The sequence below is a fragment of the Acomys russatus genome, chromosome 16 (genome assembly GCF_903995435.1).
Source record: "Acomys russatus chromosome 16, mAcoRus1.1, whole genome shotgun sequence".
NCBI classification, from domain to species: domain Eukaryota; kingdom Metazoa; phylum Chordata; class Mammalia; order Rodentia; family Muridae; genus Acomys; species Acomys russatus.
In genome coordinates, this window is record NC_067152.1 from 42,810,856 (window position 1) to 42,825,481 (window position 14,626).

The 14,626-nt window shown below is 48.9% G+C and overlaps 1 protein-coding gene across 1 annotated transcript in view; it reads left to right on the forward strand.

Moving 5' to 3' along the window:
• Nucleotides 1–4,050: 4,050 nt before the first annotated feature.
• Sec14l1 (SEC14 like lipid binding 1) overlaps nucleotides 4,051–14,626 on the forward strand; it is a 45,796-nt gene continuing 35,220 nt past the window's right edge. Inside the window, exons 1-2 of the mRNA XM_051159120.1 lie at nucleotides 4,051–4,183; nucleotides 6,188–6,280. Coding sequence (XP_051015077.1) covers nucleotides 6,218–6,280 — 63 coding nt within the window. The 5' untranslated portion in view covers nucleotides 4,051–4,183; nucleotides 6,188–6,217. The remainder of the gene's footprint in view (nucleotides 4,184–6,187; nucleotides 6,281–14,626) is intronic.

The window sequence follows — 14,626 nt, forward strand, 5'->3', positions numbered from 1 at the left end:
TAACTGTGGAACTGTGACCCTCCTGCCTCCACTCCCACGTCCTGCTAATGCGACGCCCAGGATGGGATCTGGGAACAGGCAGATACTCTACCAACGGAGGGGCACCCCATACCTCCTTTCCTTTTATATTGAACGTTTTCAAGCACACATTTCAACTGAACCAGACTAGCTTGCTTTCATCATTAATGAGAGACTTGTTAGTTGCCCTGAGCACCCAACCTCTGCTCTTTCTAGCTAACAGAACTATTCATTTTTACCTGGCTATGGAGCACTTGGAACGTAGGTGACATGACCAGCCTTCCTGTCTGTTAAGTGTGCCCATATGAATACACTCTGGCCAGTGGGTACAAGGGAAGCGCCCCCTCACCCGTCCTCCAAGGAAGCATGTTTCAGGAGGATGTTTAATGGTCACTTCATCCTCCTGCTGACTAGTTGGAGGTGGAAGGTGTCTTGTAGTAACAGCAAACAGCAAGACAGCGGGGACAGATATCCCTGATGTTTTTCCAATTAGACACTTGCATCCACATGGATTAGTTCTCAGGACTGCGAACTAAGACTTCCTATTTTATCGTGGGAATTCTTGCTATTAAATATGATGAGAGTCAGCATTGGCCTCGCAACATGCATGTGGAATTCATAGATTCTCATTTTAGCAAATAATTCTCTCCACCCCGACACCCAGGACATCACACTGTTCTCCCATGTAAGCAGTTCACTTACCCAACAACTGCTTTCATTTTTACTAAGCACGACTCGGGACCTCACTGTGTCCATGGCTTAACCATTACATCACAAACTCGGCCCACTGCTATCACACACAAATCACAAGATACGCCCTGAGTGTTTGCGTGGAGATCCTCAACCCTGGAAACCTCCCTCTCAGCCAGGTGTCTGTGCAGTGTGCCTGGCTACAGGTGCCCAGGAGGATTTATTGCCTTTTCTTAGGTTCATCTGCAGGTTACTCAGGTCGTTGTCTGAAGTTGTTGACAGTTGGCTGGTCACGGACACAGATGCCTTGCCAACTCTGGGCCTCATTCATAGAAGTTGAGACAACAGTGTCTATGATCACAACACTTTTGCTGTGGACTTTTGATCAGAGGCAGCCATACTGGGTCCTAGTATGCTTCCCTCATTCCTCTCACAGTGAACAGGGAGCAAGAGGACATGCCCCAGGGCCGTTCAGTAACCATAGCTATGCAGAGGTCCTTATAGATTTTTGGCACCTGATCAATTACATGAATTTCAAAATAATCAAATGGGCTGAGTACGTAAGCTGAGCGGCAAAATACCTGCTTGGCCTATGTGAAATTGGGTTGAACATTAGCACCACAAACAAACAAAAAACAAACCACACCCTCTCCTTTTTTTTTTCACCCTCTCTTAAATAGACATTGTTATAATCTAAAGAAATGTTTTCATTTAAAATTGTTCCTGTAGTAAGGGTCTGATGAGATGAGATGGCTTAGCAGTTTTGTTTTGTTTCGTCCTTGAGACAGGGTTTGTGTAGCCCTGGCTGTCCTGGAGCTCACTCTGTAGACCAGGCTGGTCTCAAACTCACAGAGATTCCCCTGCCTTTGCCTCTGAGTGCTGGGGTTAAAAGCTTGTGCCACCACTGCCAGGCTGTTTTTTGGTTTTCTACTTTGGTGTTTTCTTTGTTTGTTTGGTTTGTTTTTTTGTTTTTCAAGACAGAGTTTCTCTGTGTAGCCTTGGCTGTCTTGGACTCGCTTTGTAGAGCCGGCTGGCCTCGAACTCACAGTGATCCACCTGCCTCTGCCTCCCAAGTGCTGGGATTAAAGGCGTGAGCCACCACTACCTAGCTTGGTGTTTTGTTTTTGAGGCAGGGTCTCACTAAGTAGCCTTGGCTAGCCTGGAACTTGCTAAAAAGACCAGGCTGGGCAACAGGGGCTTGGTGGCGCGCTCCTTTAATCCCAGCACTCCAGGAAGCAGAGGCAGGCACATTTCTGAGAGTTGGAGGCCAAGCCTAGTCTACAAAGTGAGTCTAGGACAGCCAAGATAACACAGAGAAACCCTGTCTCAAAAAATAAAAAAAACCAAACCAATCAACCAACAACAACAACAAAAAACCAAAAACAAAAAACAAAAAACAAAACAAAGAACCAACCCCAAAAAGAAGCCTCTAATTCGCATAGGTCCACTTGCTTCTGCCTGATATTAGGATTAAAAGTCTACACCACCATGACATCAAGGACCAAAGAATCTTATTTACTCATATTCTTATTCTTCCTTTTCTCCTTCTGGGTTATTTTGCAGATACTATTAGATATTACATAATTTCAGATCAAAGAAATGTTTCTGCGTGTACCCCTGAAGACATATTTCTCTTAAAGCTTTCTGAAATTATTTTTTTCCGTTTCTTCTTTTTATGTACATGGATGTTTTTGCCTGTGTGTGTGCTTGTGCACCACCAGCATGCAGTGGCGGAGGAGTGCAGAACAGGGCATCAGAACTCTTGGGGGTGGAGTTACAGCCGGTGGTGAGCTGTCATATGTAGGTACTGGACTCAAATCCTGAAAGAGCGATGAGTGTAGTGAGGAGCACAATTATCTGGCTAAGTAAATCCCCCAATTCCGCTTAATCTAACAATTAGACTTCCCTTCATCTTTCTTTAGAAATTATTTGATAAAGAATATGTTTCGTTTGTACCCCTGAGGCCTGTGTCCTCTAGTCTCTATTTCCTGTAAATTTGTGCTTGCATCTGTAGCTTAGAACGGTAAGCTCTGGACAATTCAATAGACACTGCCATTCGCTCCTACCATGGGCTCGTCTTACCAAACTGTCTCTTCCAAAGCATCTTTTTGTTTCTTTGTTTTTCAAGACAGGGGTTCTCTGTGTATAGCCTTGGCTGTCCTGAACTCACTTTGTAGACCAGGCTGGCCGTGAACTCGCGAACTCGCGAACTCGCAGTGATCCTCCTGCCTCTGCCTCCCGAGTGCTGGGATTAAGGCGTACGCCACCACCGCCCGGCCCCCAAAGCATCTTTTAGAGGTGAATGTGATCCTTACGAGTGGATACAAGTCATCATCCAGCCTGAGTAACGTGGGTAGCAGAGCTGGAAATGGTTTGGGTTGGAAAATGAGGTGTGATGCAGCAGTGAACGACATGCTTGTGTGATGGGTAAACAAGGCCCTGAAGGAAACTACCAACCGCTTCTGCGCAAAGGCAGCCTTCAAAGTACAGCCAGCCCTCCTGGGTGACTAATATGAACGGAACAACAGTGACATTGATGGAGAAATTGTGTTGTGTCTAAAACCAGCTTTGCTGTGTGGGTGGATGCGCCAGGCATCCGCTTGTAGTCACCGCCCTTCTTCAGGACCCGTCGCACTTAAGTTTTAAAGTTGGAGCTGTTGAAATGCAAGGCATATCTAGCAGCCCACTGAGGCCCCTCGCTTTAGCTCCACCCCACAGCCTGACATTCCCCAGCCATCAGGATGTGATGACAAGGGCGGCTTGGGTCCCACCAGCTCCTCCCCACTCTGTTTAATCCATCACTAGGCCAGAACGTAGTCAGGCCACTATAGGGGTGCAGGATGCTTCTGAGCGGTCAAGAAAAAGATGAAGCACACGGGGGAAGATCCAGACAGCGCAAGCGCGCAGTGTCCAAGCCGGAGGGCCGGCTTAGCGGACGTCCTGCCAAGGTCCGGGTCTCCTCTCCCCAGAAGGACCCCAGCCGAGGTTCGCATTCGAATTTTTCCTCTGGTCCCGGGCGGCTAATTGCGAAGCCCCGCCCACCGCTTTCGCCCCACCCTTCCCCGTGACGCACAGGGAAGGAGCCTCATGGGCTGGCTTCCCGAAAGCGCGAACTACTTCCTGAGCTCCTCCTACGCACGCGCAGATCCGTAACTCGCGCCGGCGCAATACGGCCTCAAGCCGCGCAGTCGCCCCTCCCCCTCCCTAGCAACCGCCTCCCGCCCCCTTCCCCCGCCCCCCCTCGGCCCGGTGTGCGCACGCGCGTCCCTCGGGGCTCGCCCCTCCCTCCCCGTCACCCGTAACAACCACTCGAGCCCTCGCCGCGCCCCTCCGCCCTCCCGCCCCTTCCCCCGTCCCCGGAACCGGCGGTCCAGCGGCGGCAGCCGAGCCTGTGGCACGGCTCTTTACCTGCGGAGCCGCCGGCATGAACGCATCCCGCCGCCCCGCGTCCCCGACCCGGTCCTTCTGACAAGAGGTAAGCGCTCATCGTCGTCGTGGAAGGCTAGGAGCGCGTCCCGGTCCCCACCCCCGGCCCGGTCCCTCTGCTGGCCGCGGCGGCGGGAGGCGCTCGCCGTCTCCGGGACTGCGGAGCCTGCCAGGTCCCTTAGCCGCCGCCGCCGCCGCCCGGACCGGGGCCGACCCTGGGTTGATTTTCAAATACCAATTATCATGCAATAGAGGCAGCCTCGGCCTCCGATGCCATTTGTCGGTGGTCACTCCGGATGCCCGCGCAGGGCGTGGGTCTGGACTAGTCCCCCTCAAAGCCGAGATCTGGCCCGAGTTCAGGCCAGTGTAGTCACTTTGGGTAAGAGTTTCTTATAATACAGGCATCACGCAGTGCTTGCATCTTCTCCCCTGTCCGTCAGCACACGGGTAATCATTCTCCTTTTATTTGGGAGATACCTGAAAACTAGTTTTCTCAATTAAAAAATGTAAAGGATTGTTAGATTCCCTACCGCACACCAGCACTGTAAGGTTTATGAGAGCGAATGGAACGCGGTCTCCGTGCTCCAGGACGCGTTAGCGCCTGAATCAAGATTTATGAAGGCTTGAGTTTGGAGGAGAGCTGAGTTTGGCTCATGGCCTCTTGGTTTGAGAGCTGGGAGTGTAAGATCGTCTGACAGAGTTGGAATCAGGAAAGCCGAGTGGCATGCTTTGAGGTCACCCAGAGTTACTAGCCTTTGTAGTTTTTCAGCTGGTGGAAGGTGGTTTTCCAGCATAACCTGCTCCCTCCGAGTCCTGTGCCAAGCAAACATCCCGGAGAAAGTTTCAGACCTGTTTAAAGCAATGTAAACATTATAGAACTGCAGCTGCATAGATAGCAATTCCCTGAAGTTTATCAGCGTACGGTTTTTTGTTTTGGTTTTTACAGCTAGAATTTGAGATGCTTAGGTACTCGGTTTTGAACTTTAGAATGTCTTTTCCATAACATCCTACTGACTGAGCCTCAGCAGGACTGGTGGGCTCACTGAAGTTTTCTTCCCCAGCCCCACCTTTTGTTTTCCTCTGGGTGTTTGCAGAGAAAGCCTCCCTTGCCAGCACTAGGGTGATTATGTATGCAAAGGAGGGTCGCTTGACCTCAGGCTTGAGCGGGCCATTGATTACTTTGCCAGATCAAGGCTTCAAGAGGCTGGAGGGGTTTGGACCCCCTATAGCCCAAGCTGGGCAGCCTCCCTGCCATCTGTAGACAGTCTCTGAAATGGGAGCGGGCTGCTAGAAAACAGGAAACAACAAGGTTCCCTTTGAAGGCAGCTCTTGAGGAGTATTCCATAATTTGAGAAACAGTAGTGGTTTTGTTTGTTTGTTTGTTTGTTTTGTCGCCCCCCCTCCCGCTTTTTGTGTCATCTCCAGAGCTTATGCCTTAGCACGGTGCTATTTTTATTTGGCTCTTCGTAGAAGTTGTTCTAGAGAAAACAGAATAATTGAATCCTAAGATTTCATTGCTGTGGAGGACTAGATCTCCTGACCCAGGCTAGAGACTCAGGGGGAGTCAATAAATGGGCAGACCAGCGTGCCTCCCTCCTTCCATGTGGGCCTTTCTTGCTTATTCTTTTTTAATTTTTATTATTTTTTTAAAGACTTATTTATTATTATATATACAGTGCTCTGTCTGCTTATACACTGGCAGGCCAGAGGAAGGCATCAGATCACACTGTAGATGCTTGTGAGTCACCACATGGTTGCTGGGAATTGAACTCAGGACCTCTGGATGAACAGTCAGTGCTCTTAACCTCTGAGCCATCTCTCCAGCCCTTCTTGCTTATTCTTAATGCCTTGCTACTTCCCCCGTCAGACTATTTCATTGTATCATCTTGTGTGTGTGTGTGTGTGTGGTGTGTGTGGTGTGTGTGGTGTGTGTGTGTGTGGTGTGTGTGTTTGAGTTTGGGATTATGGTGGTCTCTATGATATATGATAAGTGAATTCAGACTCACTCTTTTCTGTAGTATGGTCATTTATTACACATATTTCTGTTTTTCAGGAGTAAGAAGACTGCTATTGAATTACAACCATGGTGCAAAAATACCAGTCCCCAGTGAGGGTGTATAAACATCCCTTTGAGTTAATTATGGCTGTAAGTACTTGACATTTCCGTTTACTCTGGCTTTTTCTTAAGATTAAACTTGGATGATCTGCAAACAATGTTCATTGTTATCATTGCTTCACTTGCTGTTTCTGTGCTTGTGACCTGTGTCCAGAGTCTGTGACGTTTTTAAGATAGAAACCTCTGAAACTGCAAATCTGCAAGTCTGTGGGTTTTTTTTTTTTTTTTTTCCGAGACAGGGTTTCTCTGTGTAGCCTTGGCCATCCTGGACTCACTTTGTAGACCAGGCTGGCCTCGAACTCACAGCGATCCACCTGCCCTCTGCCTCCCGAGTGCTGGGATTAAAGGCGTGCGCCACCACGCCCGGCTCGCAAGTCTGTGTTTTTGCAGTGTATCTGAGGCGATGTGTAAGCTTGCATCGTTCCCCCCTTGGAGAACACAGAAGGCAGAGCCTGACCTGGGAACTTGGCTGCTTTTCTTTGTTCGAGCAGCTGCCGGACAGGAGTGAAGACAGGGAGTGCAGTTCTTTCCTTATGCTGCTTGTTTGGGAGAGAGTGCTGGTCCTGAGGGGGGATTCATTTTGCTTCATCTCAGGACTGAGCACTGCGGGGTGGAGGTTTCCCTGCGTGTTAATAAGTAGCTCTGTTCAGTAAGTTTTCCCACCAAATAGCAAATCCACGATTCAAACCAGAATTCCCGGAATAGTGTAGCTGAAGTGCTTTTTAGCTGCCTGAATTGGGCTGACAAGCATTCTGCTGGATTTAAAACAAGCCAAGCACTATTTCCAATCACTTGTAAATTATAGTGAGCACTCTGTGCCTTTTCTTTCTTTCTTTAAATATTTATTTATTTATTATGTATACAGTGCTCTGGCTGCATGTATACCTGCAGTCCAGAAGAAAGCATCAGATCACATTATAGATGGTCGTGAGCCACCATGTGGTTGCTGGGAATTGAACTTAGGACCTCTGGAGGAGCAGTCAGTGCTCTTAACCTCTGAGCTATCTCTCTAGCCCGTCCGTGCCTTTTCATTTGTGGTTCTGTTATGGTGTGAGGCCCATATGGAAATGGCTGACACACCCGGAGAGTGCATCTATCATAAACACCCAGGATGCACCTGTGCCACTGCAGGGGGATAACTCTGCTGTGCTCACTCCTGTCAGAGGGAATAGCCCAGGCTGGCCTGGGACTCATGCTCTTCCTGCCTTGGGCTCCCCAGGGCTGGGCATTGCGGCTGGGCACGGTTCTGCACGGCTGCCTCTCTCCTTAGTCCTGGGCGACCGTTACCTGTTTCCGTAGAGAAGCTCAGCTTCTGCTGCTCTGGGAACTTCTACTCAGCAATATGCTTCAGGTCGGCTAGATCGGGAGTCTTGAAAAGCAGAATAAAGACTCAAATGCTCTCAAGGGGAGAAGATTTGTTTTTTTTTTTTCCTGATTGAAGTATTACTGATTATGTACAGTGAAAGACTTTGTGTAGCCATGCAGATTTGTCAGTTTTAACAGTAGTCGAGGCCACACCTCTGTCTGGGAGGGACATTTGCATATTTACACAGACAGCTCCTTGTCAGGTGTAAGGCTTGCCTGTGGTTACTGCTGGGGGCTTTGTATCCTAGAATAGTTCTGTATTTCCCTAAATATTTTGTGTGACTGACTTGTGAGAAAGACGCCTTTCTATTTGTGTGCTGACTTGGCTTTTGGTTGTGTGGAACAGCCCGCCCTCTCCCCTGAGGACACCCCCTCCCCCAGCCAGCTTGAAAGGAGTTTTGTTATACGGACAACACACTGTGATAGGAATCACACGGAAGTTCAGGAATTCGCACGGGACAGGCTGGAGCCTGCTGGTGGAGCGTCGCTCCTGGAAGCAGTTAGCTATGCTTGGAACCCACCCGACCCACCACCCACTCCTGTGGTTTACTTTGTTTTCTTCTCCTGTGGCTGCCACTCATGGGCCTGCCAAGCTGGCCACAGCTGTTGGTGCTAGTTCGGCTCCGTGGCATTTCTTAATGCATCTTTCAGTTTTTGAGTGGCCAGTTCTTGTTACGTTTCCTACTTCATATTCCAGAGAGAGACCAGACCCATCTTTTTCTTCCTTAGACTGAGGCTCAGGGTGTCCACTTTGGGAGTCACGTGACCTATCTTCAGTTTGCAAGGCTGGCTGGAGTCAGGGAGGAGGTGTGTGGGGAGGCACCAGGATGGGGCTGGCAGGTTATGTTTGCCAAAACTTTATATTTTAAAAAGCTTGATGTGGCCTGGTGAGGTGGCTGAGCTAGTAAAGGCATTGGCTGCCAAGCCCAGGAATCTGAATTTAATATTGAGACTCATGTGGCAGATGACTTGTCATCTGACTTCCAACCTCCACACTTGCACTGTGGCATGCATACTCCCCCTTAATAAATTAAAGAAATAAAAAAGAAATATCTCTGTGAGTCTGTGTTCAGAGGCAGATTAGCCTCTTCTGACCCTGACTTCATATAAAGGTGTCCCGGTTGTGTGAGTGTTCAGACTCCTTAATGCCCTGTACTGTTTTCAAAATGAGGAATTTTGGTTTGCAAATTTTATGAATGACTTTTGCATAAATTCAAATTCTTAGCCACCCCCAGTTTGTTGTTTGTTTTTTTTTTCCTTTTTAGGGGGGGGGTTTGTTTGTTTTTTGTTTTTTTGTTTTTTCGAGACAGGGTTTCTCTGTCCTGGACTCACTTGTAGACCAGGCTGGCCTTGAACTCACAGTGATCCACCTGCCTCTGCCTTCTGAGTGCTGGAATTAAAGGTGTGTGCCACCATGCCTGTCTGCCACCTCCAGTTTTAAAAACAAGCCACTTGTAAACTGCATTTGTTTTTGGAACTGGCTAACTTCCTTTTGGATTGTTAATTTTTTTCTTAGGTCTGAAAATAAAATATATTTCCTTCCTCCTTCCAGAACTAGGATGTCAGTGCTCCCCAGGTTTTTTTTTTTTTTTTTTTTTTTTTTCTTTTTTAGTGTTTTTTTGAGGCAGGGTTTCTCTGTGTTATCTTAGCTGTCCTAGACTGGCTTTGTAAACCAGGCTGGCCTTGAACTCACAGTGATCCTCCTGCCTCTGCCTTCCGAGTGCTGGGATTAAACGCGTGCTCCAAGTGCTCCAGTTTTGTACAGCTCCACTCATCCTTTTCCTGACTGCGATTCTGAGGTGTAATCTCCTCAGTGCTAACTAAGTTTTATTTATTTATTGTTTTATTAAGGCAAACAGTAGCATAGTGTGTACTGTGTAAGCCAATTCCCTGAGAGCTGCACTGTAGCTCAGCCTCAGAGGAGAAGAGGCACTGAACAGGAGAAGGCCAGAGGACCATTCAGCTTACACCTGTGTCCCTGTGAAGCCAGGGTCTGTCAGGTGAGCCCTGCCTGGTGCAGACAGTGGGGTCACATGTTTTAATCACATTTCAGTTGAATTAATGAAAGTTCGCTGTTGGCTTGAGTATCATATCAAAAACATTTTAAAAATGTTAAAGGTTTCTTAGTTCATTTGAATTAAACAATGGCATTTAAGCAAACAACTGAAGTGCTGGTTTTGAACAGGCATTTGTGACATTCTGTGGTGTTCTAGTGAGAGGTAAGCAGAGGCTGCAGAGGTGGAGCAATGCCAGCTCCTTGCCCTGTGGGAGGGGAGTGGATTTATTGGGGAGATGAGATTCTGGGGTTCAGTGGTTTTTTTCTGTCACCCACACTCCTGGTCATGTGCATTCCAACATAGTTTGTGAAGGTCCTGTCTCACGCTTGTGTCCGTGTCTTCAGGTGTGAGCCCTATGGATTTCCTGGATGGCTTTTCCCGTCGGCTTGCTTCAGCCCCCGTGCCTATCCAAAGGGATGTGGTTTCCTGGGAGTACCCAGTGTGCTCCCACAGATCAGAGGTCAGGACCAGGCAAAGGCTGATGTGCTGGGGTGCTGTGTCTCCTTTTGAGAAACTTAGGACAAAACACACGCTTTAAAGCCCGGGCAGGGGTAGTCGTGCACGTGACGGCAAAGGAATCTCAAATTCAGCCTGGGTGGGCCATGGCCACGGAGCGCTAGTGTTTCCTTTTGTCAAGCACAGCTGTCCCTTTGGACACTTGAGATGTGTGGTGGAAGGGTTCTGATGGCTCCCCCCAACCCCCACAGCACTGGTAACTGTCTAGTCCTGCTCCTGCCCTGGCATCCCCCTGTGGGGGTGGGGCACACTGGGCACTCTCCCCTTTCTTTCCTGTCCCTGGTGGCACTGCTTGCTGCAGAGCTGCCCTCTCATTGCTGTAGTGCAGACACCTAGAGATTGTGCCTTTGGGTCATGCAGTTTGTCCCTCTGTCTCTCAACCCTGTCACCTGGCCACCCTGAGCCCTTGCTCTTAGGTAATAGTGACCTAGTTACTTGTCCGTGTTCCTCTCAGTCTCTGAGCCCCTCAGGGCACCCTGTGGAAACCTCCCCCCCCCTTGGCTCTGAAGGTGACTTCCGGAGACCCTCGGCCTACTGTGCTGCCTGCTGTCCCTTCAGGGCCCTTCCTGACTGAGCCCTGGCCTTTAAGATATTCTGTTCTGACTTGGTCTGTGGGCCTGGTGCCTCTCTGCCCCTCCGTCTCTTTTCATATTCCTTTGCCTCACATGTTTGCCTTTCCCATCTGTCTCTTCAGATCTTGTGCAGCGTGTCCTGCCCTGCTTCCCTATCTCGAGGCGTGCCTCATGTTCCCTTCCCTTCCTTCGCTTTCTTTTTCTTTTTTCCCTTTCTCTGCTGAGGGATGAGCCCAGGGCCTCCCGCACCCTGGGCACGCACCCCACTGCTGAGGCTCACCCACACTTCCGACTTGTTCTAAGTACTATGTCAGTCAGCGTTAGGTCCTTGGCTTGTGATTGCATAAGCTTTTTTCCTCAAAGGTCATGAGTGTTCCTCAGAGCATGGTGTCGCCTGTTGTTTCCCTGGGTCCCGAAAGCCTCAGGCATGCAGGGGCTGAGCAGTGGGTTTCTGCCTGTTCATCTGAACCTCCAGGACGAGGCCTTGACGGTATTTGGTGGGAACTGGGTTCTACACTGCAACTGTGACCTGCTGTCACAGGCTTTGTGTTTCCCTGGGTCCTTAGGTTGTCCAGGGCCGCCCGGAGAAGGCCCCTTGGTGGCGATGAAGCCCAGTGCTTCTTTACCTGTGAGGTGTGCAGAGCTGTTGGCACACGCTGTAGCAGCAGTAAAAACGACTGCTGTGCACTTGAAGAGCCAGAAGCCCTGCCTGTGCTGCAGTTGTGATTAAATAGCCCAGCAGAGAAATGCAGCAGTGCCCCTGCCCCTTGGTGCCCCCGCCCCTTGGTGCCCCTGCACCTTGTTCGTTAGGCTTCTTCTCATTTCCTGCTTTGTATCTCACAGTCTCTCTCTAAACAGCTGAAAGGATGAAAAAGAAATTTGCTCAGAGTCTAGATGCAAATTCCTCCCCACTCCTCACCCCCGATAATTTTGTGCCCTAGTGGATAGCTAGTGATGGGCAGCTGCATCCTCCTCAGCCCTTTTCTGTTGTCTTTTGCCCACCTTCAAGTACCAGACTCCTCCCCTCAAAAAAGCCCCTTTTTATCCACAGATAGCTTTTACATCAAATGGGATTTATAGTTAAGCTTTATTCTTCCAGCGGTATGTAAACAAGAGGAAAGAGGAGCCTACAGTTCCCTAATGAGTCCCCGTGGGCACTGTAGGGTGCTGGGCAGAATCCTGAGCTATTAGTTCATCCTGAGCAGATGGCTCCCTCCCTGTAGATAGGTAGGGTGGACTGTCGCCGGACCCACAATATTGGTATCCAACCTTTTATTATTTTTTATATTTATTTTATTTTGTGTGTGTGAGTGTTTTGCCTGCATGTGTGTGTATACATCATGTGTGTACTTGGCATGCTTAGGCGTCAGAAGAGAGTATTAGATCCACTCTAGATTGGGAATTAATTACAAATGGTTGTGAGTTGCCAGGTGGGTGCTGGGAGTCGAACCTGGTCCTCTGCAAGTACAGCCAGTGCTCTTAACTGCTGAGCCATCTCTCCAGTCCCCTTTTATCATCTTGAACTTCTTCCCTTTACCGTAGTTTTCATCCCTGGGTCCTTTCTATTTCTGATTCTGGTTTCCAATTTTCTGATAATTAGGCACAAAGTTGTAATACCTGTTGTTTGATCTTTAGACCGGCTGGTGTGTGGTGACTTCTTTTCTTCTCCTTCCTATGGATGTATAATTTAGGCTGGCCTTAGACTCTGGATCTTCTGCCTCCATCTCCCATGTAGCTGAGATTACAGGGCAGCACCACCATGCCTAAGAGTTAATTTCTACTCTCACGAAGAAGCACATTGCCCCAGAGGAGACTGCCCTAGAGCTCTGTATCAGTGCAGCCTGGTAGTGGAGGAGTGTGGTCCATTTCCTCTGACAGCGACAAAGGGTCCTAGACAGTTATGTGTGTGGCATGTTGTGCTCCCTGATGAGGTTAGGGTTGAGTACCATGCCCTGTGGCTCTCAAACAAGCTGAGGTGATTGGGCCGACTGTCAAAAATGGGCCATTCTTGTCTGTATGTAGGGAGCCAGGCCTTTCACTGCCTTCACCCCACTCCCATTTTAGCCCTCCAAGTCATGTTTACTGTGGGGTCCAGTTGTGGGTGCTGTAGCATTCTGTAGAGAAATGAGGTAGGTCCAGATTTAACTCCAACAACAACAAGATCCCTAAACACGGCATTATGGGAAATTTCAGGCATACACAAATACAGAGAATGGCAGACTGCCTTGTACCCACTATCCGGTTCTGAAGTGTCATCTTCTTGCAATGATTTTCCCACTGTTCTCCCTGGTACCCTAAGTCAGATTGTTGATTTATTGGTAAGTATTTCTACAGCTTTAAACATAGCCATGTTCCCATTGCAGTTAATAGCCATCCTTCCTTGGGATCACCTATGCTACCTTCTAGTCACCTTCAGTGGCTCTCAACCCCGCTGGGGTCACACACCAGGTGTCCTGTGGATGCGGATCAGACGCAGTAGCAAAACTACAGGTGTGAAGTAGCAAAGAAAATACTTTTTTTTTTTTTTTGTTTTTTGTTTTTCAAGACAGGGTTTCTCTGTGTAGCCATGGCTGTCCTAGACTTGCTTTGTAGACTCACAGAGATCCACCTGCCTCTGCCTCCGAGTGCTGGGATTAAAGGTGTGCGCCACCACGCCTGGCTAATGAAAATGCTTTTATGGTTAGGGGTCACCAGAACATGAGGAATTTAAAAGATTACAGTGTTAGGAAAGTTGAGAGCTGCTGCCTCACCTGCCTTCTGCTTCCAGTACAATGGTTTGCATTTGGGTGCCTGGCTCTTGGCCCCTGTTGGGGTGGGGCCTATTCTGAGCTCCCCTCCTCGTTTGCATTCTCACTTCTGATTTTGTTAGGGAAACTGGGTCGTTTGTCCTGTGCATTGCGCTGCAACCTTTTGCTGATTTAATTGTTCTCTTAAGCCAGGAGGCAGAGAGCCTAGCCTGAATACAGCCATTTAACCGCTTTTTCCATCCTCCAGAGGCGTGCTCGGGGAGGTTAACACATCGTTCCCCTGAGGAGTGCCGATGTAGTGGATGTGCATGCCCAGTGCCCAGTCTCTTCAGGTTAACTGGGCTGTCCTATTTATAGTTTCTTGGGTGACTTGGGTTGCATGCTTGTTCTGAGCACCATGGCTTTATTGGCAGGTTTCTGTGGAGTGTATACAGGAAACCATTGGCGGAAGGCTGGTCCGTGGGAGGTGGGATGTGACCAGGTGTCCCCTTGTGCTGGCTGCTTGCCTCTGCCCTTTTCCACATTTCTCTCATTCTAGCCCTTCATGGAAACTACACTGCAGAGAGGGGCAGGTTAGGGTAGTTTGGCAGCTGTTGGAGTTGGTCTGTATTTCTTGGTTTTGAGTCTGTTTAGGAATGAAAACTGTGTTTTCCAGTGGTGCTGTGGTAAATGTAACATGTCGGGTACTGCCTTTCAGCCTTGGGAAGGGCATGCGTGGAGGCTGGGGTGGCAGTCTTTTCGTTTAAGGAAAATTGTATGCAGTTCCTGTAAGTTCCAGCTACTGAGGAAGCTGATGCAGGACAATCACTTGAACCTAGAATTTGAGTACAGATTGGGCAACATAGTGAGAGCTTACTGGGAGGATGGGAAGGAAGCGGAAAGAAATTGTCTGTCTGTCTGTCTGTCTGTCTTTCACAGATGCACGCTGCCCTGTTTTGCACCCAGGGGTTAGATGGTTACTAAGGTCCGTCTTGCTCTTTATCCTGAAAGTATATTACATAGATTTGTCTTAAGGACCGGTTCGTCTTGGGAAGAATACCAGTGTCTCCACATCATTTTTGCTTCTGATAATGATTTTATCTCCTGTGTTGGGGACTGAGCTATACCCCAGCCATTGGT